Source organism: Octopus bimaculoides, chromosome 4, assembly GCF_046866305.1.
Source record: "Octopus bimaculoides isolate indiv1 chromosome 4, ASM4686630v1, whole genome shotgun sequence".
Taxonomy (NCBI): Eukaryota; Metazoa; Mollusca; class Cephalopoda; order Octopoda; family Octopodidae; genus Octopus; species Octopus bimaculoides.
Genome location: NC_142931.1, coordinates 11,942,086 through 11,951,904, shown reverse-complemented (window position 1 = coordinate 11,951,904; position 9,819 = coordinate 11,942,086). Strand labels below are relative to the sequence as shown.

Here is a 9,819-nt window from a genome sequence, read left to right as displayed (position 1 = left end):
CATCAGCATGAAAAAAAGAAGGAAAATTGTTAACAGTAACTTAGCTATTGTTTTTTATTTCTCTTTTTCTAAATTTTATTTATTTTCCACACAGATGACATTTAAGAGAAATTTAGTGAACATCTCAACATATATTAGAGGGGTATGTGACGTTAGATTATATTATTAAGCCCCGGGCTTGTCCATCATTGTTGTTTTCTAAATAGCGTAATCAGAATTGTAATATTATCCATTATGCTCTTCCACGGTGTGAGATGCGGTGGAGATTTGATTGCTATTTCTCGCTGGTTGAGTGACTGCATATGGTCTCCCTCATTAGTTCGTTAAATATATTGTTACGAATGATGATGTCAGTGATGATGATAATAACAGAGGCGACGATGATGGTGACATAATCTCTTCCCACACAGCTAAATTATTAATTCAATCATTATAAAGGTTCCTGCAGAGACCAACACAGCTGACATACGTGAAATCACATATTTTTACTGTTGTTGCAAAAATTTCTAGACAAATGAATACATATATAAAATTATAGATATATTATAAATTTTTACTCAAGTTCGTATTAATTTAATAGGAATTAGTATAATCATCAGCAAACAGTATTATTAAGCAGTTTAAGCTGTATAATTACCTATAAACTTCTAATACTGTTGATGACTAGAGTTGAGAAAGGATAGATAGATAGATAGATAGATAGATAGATAGATAGATAGATAGATAAACCTTCCAATCTACTGAGAAATCAGACACATGCATACACACAAACACACGCGCGCACCCACACACCCACACAAAGTGATTTTGGAGATTAGTAAAACGTTAAGCTCATTGTTGTAAACGTTACAAATAACAAATGACAAATAAAATCAAAAGAAAACTAGAATGGAGAATGTGTCAATTTCTGTTTGTACATACATACATGCATACATACATATATACGTACATGCGTAAATGATTGTCTGTCTGTGTGTGTGTATGTATGTATACATAAATATACACACGTGAGTACACATGTATATACACACATACACATAGAAAGCTTTGCTTTCAAATTCAATGCATTATCTGGATGCATATTTTGCTCGATAATAAATTCTAATAAAAACGGTTGAAACAAATTATCTGAGGAATAAACAAAAATGAATTTCTCTCAGTGCGAGGGAGAGGGGAGGAGAGGAGAGGAGAGGAGAGAGAGAGAGAGAGAGAGAGAGAGAGAGAAAAGAGATGAAGAAGAAAGAGGGAAGAATGGAGTGAGAGAAGGGAGAGAGAAAAAGAGAAGGGAAACAGAGATAGAAGAGAGATTGAGGAGAAAAGGGACACATATATATATATTATATATATACGCATATATATTAGAGAGAGAGAGAGAGATAGGGAGAGAAGAGAGCAGCGAACAATATACGATTCTTTGCTAACATCACCTTGTATGTCGTGTATGATTACGTATGTTGCTAGAAATACCGTCATTAGAGCAGCAGCAGCTTCAATATCAACAACAACCATCACCAGCACCATCACCAACAACTGCAACAACATCAACCATCCGGCTGCTTTCTTGCACGAGAGGTTACGTCCTTGAGAATCGTAGTTGAAGGACGCACTGGCTGTCAGGGACAACTCTCCTTTAATTTAGTTTTTTTTCGGCAGCTTCGTTTAAAACTCCTTCTCTCACTAACTCCAATCGCCAACTTTACAACCATGTCGTGCGTACCACCGACGGAAACCGAGCTTCGCAAGCAAATTACAATTCGTGGTATAGCGCAAGTTGGTAATATTTCTGGCATAAAGAAGAGTTTTAACAGACATTTGCATTTCACTCTGGTGAAGGACAGAAATGTGGCGACACAGAGAGATTATTTCTTTGCCCTGGCACACACAATTAAAGACCACTTGGTTGGCCACTGGATTAGAACCCAACAATATTATTATGAAAAAGATCCCAAGGTACGTTTTAATTTTGATAATCTTGAAATATATTAACATATAGATACATGCACACATACATATCTATGTATATATATATTACGTATGTGTGTGTGTATAATATGAACATAGGAGCATACATACATGCAAATATATATATGCTCATATATGCATATATATGGTATATAGTATGGTATATGTATATTTATTGATACTGAAAAATGTCTTCCCGAAGCAGATACCTGTTTGCTATAAACCCGAGGAGTGCATCTAGCTGTGAAACGTTCCCTTAGTTCCTATAACACTGGACAGCTGAATCTATATATGTATATATATAAACTAATTGAAGTAAAGAATTTCAAACTAAAATTCCATTGTTGTTATGGTTGTCATATTGAATAGATTAACCCAGTAGTAACTTAACTTGTTGCATTTAAACCCATCTTATTTATTGCTTTTATATTCAAGCTTTCATTTCAATACATATAACATAATATCCGTTCTGTGCAATCCTTTTTATATAAAGATTTGCAACGAATAGACTTAAATAAATAATGTTTTTGAAAATAAAAGTAAAAGACATTTAGATTTGAGGAACGCTATTTCAGATTTTTACATTGTTGCTGAATATTTCCATTGGAAAATAAATAATATTCGTTGCATGATATAAATTAAATCCCATTCATTAAGCAATTTGGGTATTAAACAAAAAACTGAACTGTCCTTTAAATTGGTGCATAAATTAGTTGTTATAAATTTTAAAGTAACGAATTCGTATTTTGTTGTTTCCACAATAAAACGATGACAGGTATGGAATAGCTACAGGAGCTATAATAATAAATATATTACATGGCTGGTTTTTTCTGGTTTTTCTAGCTGACGGAGAGAGAATTTGTTGTTGCTTATCTCTAACTAGCAGCCTTCGATGATTTAATACGACTAATATTGTTATTACTATTTCTCTTGTACAAACTGCAGCCGTGTTTATATATATATATATATATATACATATATATATATACACACATACACATTCAAGAAAATACAACTAAAAAGTATATATATATATATATATGTCCACGTTAGTGGTCAACGTTATATATATATATAGGCATAACGGCATAACTACAGGGTTTTACCCCCCCCCCCCAGACTTTGGGAGGTCATAACTTTCAGAAAAATGAATATTTTTTAATGAAATTTTCTATGCATATAGTATTTACTATGTAGAATCCGAATATACAAAAATTTCCGGTGAAAGTGTTTTGGAATGGGGGTGGGGGACAATTTTCGGAAATTCCAACAGAGTCCACTTAAATTCTTCTTAACTTCCAGGAAAATTAATATTTTTTCGTGAAATTTTCTACAAATATACCTTGATGTATGTACATTTCGAGCATGTAGGAATTTTGAAGGAAACAACTGCAGGTTATTTTTGAGAAGCGTTCCCCACTCGGTGGTGTTTCGGAGCAAGTCGTCCATATTTGCTTCATTTTTCTCTATTATGTGCGTATGTGCATCCGTAGATTTCTAGACAGTGAAGAGAAGCCGTCATAAGGAAACTTTCGTTAAAAATAACATGCACACGATTTTTTTTTTTCTCAATAGAAGTAAATTCCAAAGTAAACGTTTCTAGTAGAGAAGTAGAAGAGAACAGGAGCAAAAATAGGAATATACACGCACGGTTAAATATAGAAACTATCACAGTGTCGCTTCCCGAAGAATTTTAAAATGTTAGCTTTCCGAAACTTTTTTCAATCTTGCAAAAACACGAAGATTAAGAATAAACACAAAAAGTACACAAATATATTTTACATACCTGTCGTATACGTCGGTTTTGATTTTTTCACTTTAAAGGTGGTTATGTTATTTTGTTGGGATTAATCCACCCCCATTCCAAAACACTTTCACCGGAAATTTTTGTATATTCGGATTCTACATAGTAAATACTATATGCATAGAAAATTTCATTTAAAAATATTCATTTTATGCCTATATATATATATATGCGTATGCATTATTTAATCGCAGAAGTTATAAAGTGACTCAAGAGCCATGAGTTTCGTGTATTAACACTTATCAAGCGACAAGTGCAAGCGCACGAAGCTATCGGCCGATCGAATAACACACACACACACACACACACTACCAGGAATTTCTACGTTCCCTTCAAGCAAATAAAAATTGCTTCCCCTCTTTCGATTATTATTTTTTATTTATTTCCTTATTACTCCTTTTTAAACTCATTCTTTAATGTAATTTTACAGTTGAATCACTTTTTATGCATCCAAGGAATTACAGATTGGTAACTCGAATGCATCCGCATTGAGATTCCTATTAGCATATTGATTGGATACAAAATTCTTCAGTTGTTTAATGTTCTCATCGTTTATTTATTTTTAGCAACCGAATTACCGTTTTATTTTCGGATATTTGTCGAAATTTATTGCTAAAGATTTTATACTAAAACTTGCAAATACTAGAATATTTTAAGTCCACCGTTTTGAGGTGACACCGGTTTTTTTTTTAGGTGTTTTACTTACTTTAAAAAATATTCAGAATATTTATGTTATGAAAATGTAAAATTTATTAGTAAAATTTTATTGTCATATTTATGGATTAAATATATTTTGCTGACCATTTTTATTCTATCGCATAAGGGGCCATAATCAATGATCTGAAATGTTGACAAGTTTGACTTCAAATATGTTTTGCTTGTAACTTTCCACTATATTAATTATCAACCAAAAAGATAGGAAAAAACATCTTCACAATCCATCTAATTATACCTATGCAACGACTTTACTGGTCTTTGATGACACCCTTTTAAACAAATGTCAATGTTTTTTTTCTTTTCATATTTATCTTGCAAAGGACCGATAGTTCACGGAATGGGCGGGGCGGGGGAAAAGGTAGTATTGTAATGTCAATATAATGTCTCTCGATGAATTTAGGTTTCGTGGAACTTGATTGTTAGGATATGATGCATGATCAAATATAGATTTCCAGCAGAATGCGTTACATGTATGGCAGGACTAGTAATATATTCAATATGATGTCTCTAGAGTTGGAAAACGACCGAGATGACAAGCTGACTGACGTGAGTGGGTTGAAGAGAAGCAGCTCGTTGTAGACAGAATCGGTAGATAAGGCAGCGCTAGCGATCGCTGTGTTGGTGAGTGAACGTTGTTATCAACCCAGGTTTGGCCTCGATCGAGTAATTCTATGATCAGAAGTATTCTAACCATGACTATTCCAGCTTAATTTTAGATAATTTAGTTCTAGCTCACGTAAAATTCATTTTTAAAGATATTTGGTTACGAATTGAAGGTTTGGCTATTATTTGTAGAGTCGATTGACTTTTGGAAGTTTAGCCGATCGACTTATATATGTATACCTAATATTACATTTTCTCTTTCTTTCACACACACGCCGTATGTATATGTGGCTGTCTAGGTATGTGTATGTTGTATACGTACGTACATACAAACATATTTCAGTGTTTTTACGATGCAGATGCACTGCCCCAAATACGCGAATAGTACCCGACACCTCTCTCCCTTTCAAAGCGATTATAACAAAACTTCGTCATTGTCTGCTAATGTTTGTATTCTACACTTGTTATCTCTAAGCCACTTCAGTTGGTTTACTGGAGCTAGCCACTTCAAAGCCGCCAGTTCCAGTAAACCAACTGTTGAGTGAGTTTTTTGATTTCAGTGTCAAGACAGCTTCAAATAGAATAAGTGACATTATTACCTGATTATTCAAATATGATAAACAAGATTTTAATTGATTTGGCTTATTATGGAAGATTCTAGTTTCATATTTAGACTTCGAGCTAGAAATTTTTCATTAGAATTAATATGTATTTTTAAGCGATCATTTATCCACCTATTACTTGTATAAATTCAGTCTGTGACAACAACTGGACAGGAATTTCCAAATCGCTACCGTTCACGGCAACATAAATATTGAAAATAGGTGTTCGAATTTCCACTCTCATTTTCAGGGTGGGGAATATTTGTTAGGCTTCAGGTCAATCCTTATTGACCTGATTAAATGATCAAAGGTATTCAAGCCATGACAGTCCGTTTTTTATTTATTTATTTATTTATTTATTTTAGTTGCTTGTCATTTGAGCAAGCTCCTTTAGACGTGTGCTTGTTAGCAGAAGAGACGTATTTCTTTCTTTCATATAGCTCACATGCACTGCCCCAAATAGGTGAGCAGTACCTGAGTGACACTTATCTTCCTTTCATATGATCTTGCTACACTTGTTTTCTTCCGCAAATAAATAATACTATTAAAGCTACTAGCTCGAATAAACCAACACGATTCATTATCTAATCTAATCCAAATAGAAAAAAAAAAACGAATGTCATGAGCCGAGATAATTTCTTTCAGCTAATAATGTGACAGACAATAATAGCTTATTCTGCATATGTAATAAACAGAATCAAGTTTTCTTTAATACATATACCGTATTTACTCGTATATAAATAACACTATTTATACTTGATTTATACTTGAAATCTGAGGTGCGACTTATACGCGAGGCAATGCTAAAACTATCAAGAAAAAAATTTTTTGTACCAAGATTTAACACTAAATCAGGGGTGTTACTGATACACGAGGAAGTACGAGGAAATATTTCATACGAACGAGTATTTTTAAACGATTGTAAACCATTTGTTTACTTGTCCAAATTTCTATTTTACAAAATTGGACAGCGACAATTTCTTATGGATCTCTCTTAATCATTAGTGTATCAATAATTGGCATGTTTGAAAATGTTCAGTTTTTTGGTTTTTCTTTTATGCAAGGTATCTACTCTGATCGCTATCGATTCTGTTGTGGCATCACCCCACAGAAACGCTTTCAATTTACCCATTTTCATGTTTTGGTTGCGCCAATTCAACACTGATTAGAGGTATATCTATAATCGAAGGCATTCTTAACCATGACCATCCCAACTTTTTTTGGCGGGAGGAGTGGTGTCAAGATATGTTTTTTTTTAAAGACAGTAGTGTGTGTATCTTTTTTTAGAGATAGGAGTTTGGTTCAAAGGCGATTAGGCTGCTATTTCTAGTACGTCGAGAAGGCATAAATAGTGTTGTTCTGAGTTCAAGTTTCTCTATAAATATGACATGGCAGATGAGATAGAGAAACACTCGAAATAGTTTAATGCCGGTCTTCTCTCAAGCGTTCAATTCTTGCCGATTTCATCTTTGCTTCTCATCCCTCTGGGGTCAGTGAATAAAAATATATCATTCGGTTTCCAAATTTGTTATTGTGTGCTAATGCCAAGTGTAAGAAATCCTTCCACAAATAAAATGCTGAGCAACACAATTGTGTGTGCGCGCGCGCTTATCTGCAACAAGTTCAATGTTTTCCAATCCTACAAAATAATTGCTCAAATATTTCGAGTGGTTCTTCTAGATGACACTACCTCCTTCGGGATGTATAGAGTGGAATCAGTTTTCCTCCTCTCCTTGCAACTAGATTAATTATAGACTTATTGTTATACTTGGGGATGGTCGTATTTTGCTCTTTCGTTACACATACTGTGACCTTTTCAACGACTTTTTATGCCACGTGTCACCTCTTGTTCTGCAGAACTAGAGGAGACACGTAGGGTAGAGTTGTTGAACAGGTCACAGGATGTGTGACGAAAGAAGATCGACAAAGAAACTAACATAATAAAGCTGAAGTGAAGACCAAACAGTGCATGTGTTTAATTGGCAAAATATGACAATCCCGAAGTAAAACAATATCTGTTTCAACACGCAATTTCACATCAAGAATCTTACAAAACGAATACATAAACGTAAATATGGCAGCCAAATGCCTCGTCATCTCTCCCTTAAGGTAGCCAAATGCCTCGTCGTCTAATTAGTGATGTGCAGGATGGACCGCGGGACTACCTTGTGGTGAGAGAGCTTACGCCTGTAGGGGAGCTCTGTCGAAGAGGTTAACGAATATATAGACGGTTTTAATTTAATTTTAATTGTAAGAAATATAAGCCAATTATATATTTTATAAGTGGAAAAAGCGCAAATTTTCTACGTTTTATTTTTTATCAACTTTTTTCTTCAAAGATAAATCATAATTCATCATTTACATGACGTTAAATCCAACCACTGGAAAACACTCTGTAATACATCCTTCCTTTGATGTCCTAAACACGTGTTAGTTTTTGTTTTCTGCTTCGCCGTGAGTTAACAAAACAGTCCTTCCCATTGTTGTTGTGTCCTTGAACTTGTTAGCTCTTCGTTGACACTCCTTGTAAACAAGCTAGAGGTTATGAAAATAATTCTCAATAGAAAAGATTTGAAAAAAAGACATTTTCCCATAGAAAAGCTAGAAATCAAGATATTTATATAAATTTACTGTTTTTATTTTTCTAAAAAACAACATTCTAATGATTTTATTAGTGAATAAACTTAACATATATATATATATATATATATATATATATATTTGGTTTTTGGATTCGGTTTGCTAGATTCTTTATGTGATTTCGTGTGTTGAAGCATATTCTGTTGTGTCTGGGGAGAGTCATTCTTTTTTAACACACTCACCGGTAAAATTTCCACTTATTTCTTTTTTATATTTTTCTAAAATTTTCGTTGCAAGACGCAACGAAAATTTTAGAAAAAAAAAAAAAAGAAAGAAGTGGAAATTTTACCGGTGAGTGTTAAATTATAAGACACCAAACGAGAATGACTCTCCCCAGACACAATAGTATATATATATATTCCAGTCATTTGAACTGCAGCCGGTCTTCTTTCTTTACTTTTCTTTTTTTTTTTTCCTTTGCCAAATAAACACACGCACTATATAGTCGTTCTTCACTCGTTTATCACTGTTCTTATTCTAATTCATGTCCATTGTCTGGAAATCTTTCGTCACTCATCTGTGACCTCTTCAGCCAGCAACAGAATGGAATAAGCAGAGCAGCAGGAGCACACACAAAGACGGAAAGTGTCGTTGAGGAGGTCACAGATGTGTGACGAAAGATTTCCGGACAATGGACAGGAGTTAGAATAAGAATAGTAATAAGAACAATGAAGAAAGAATATGTAGTGCGTGTTTATTTGGCCCCCCCCCAAAAAAAAAGACCGTCCCGATATACTATATATATATATATATATATATATATATATATATATATATATATAATTCTCTCTTTGAGATGGTTTAGTTGAATACTGTTTATTTGTTTATTATTGCTTTTTATAAAAAAAATTCGTGGAGGCTGCGAGCTGGCTGAATCGCTCCTGCGTCAGAAAAATATAAATATCTTACTGCAATTTTTTTCCCCGTTCTTTACGTACTGAGTTCAAATCCCGTGCAGGTCAACTTTGCCTTTTGTCCCTTCGGCCTCGATAAAATAAAGTACCAGTGAAGTAGTGAGATCGATTTAATCGACTGTCCCCCTCCCCCTCAAGATTACTGGCATTATGTCATTTTAAGGATTCGTGGGTTGGCAAAGTCGGCAGAGCGGCGGATAAAATGATATTTTGTCACTGTCTTTGACTTTTTTGAGTTCGAATCTTGTCGAGGTAGACTTCGCATTTCATCCCTTCGAAGATGATAAAATCAAGTACTGAGTTGCTACCCACTTCACCTCAGTACTGATAATCGATTCTATTTAGTGTTAACGAGAGAATGGCTCGTTTTCCCCTGAATGTAGGGGAAACAATCTGCATAAAGCCAAACAGTAGACGAAGCTGCTTGTTGGAAAATGTAATACAGTTCCAAGCAAAGAAAACTGGTATACCACATTAATATGATTTTAGTAAAATGTGAAAAGGAAAGTACATTTCTAAAAATAAACAAAAGTAAGATACTTTCATGTGTGTCAAAATTTATAAATATATGTATGAG

At 34.0% G+C, this 9,819-nt stretch overlaps 1 protein-coding gene across 1 annotated transcript in view; it reads left to right on the top strand.

Annotated features, from left to right (window-relative positions):
• The first annotated feature begins 1,580 nt into the window (after positions 1–1,580).
• LOC106872185 (glycogen phosphorylase, brain form) overlaps positions 1,581–9,819 on the top strand; it is a 40,211-nt gene continuing 31,972 nt past the window's right edge. The window contains exon 1 of the mRNA XM_089350280.1: positions 1,581–1,950. Within this exon, the coding sequence (XP_089206406.1) occupies positions 1,705–1,950 (246 nt within the window). The 5' untranslated portion in view covers positions 1,581–1,704. The remainder of the gene's footprint in view (positions 1,951–9,819) is intronic.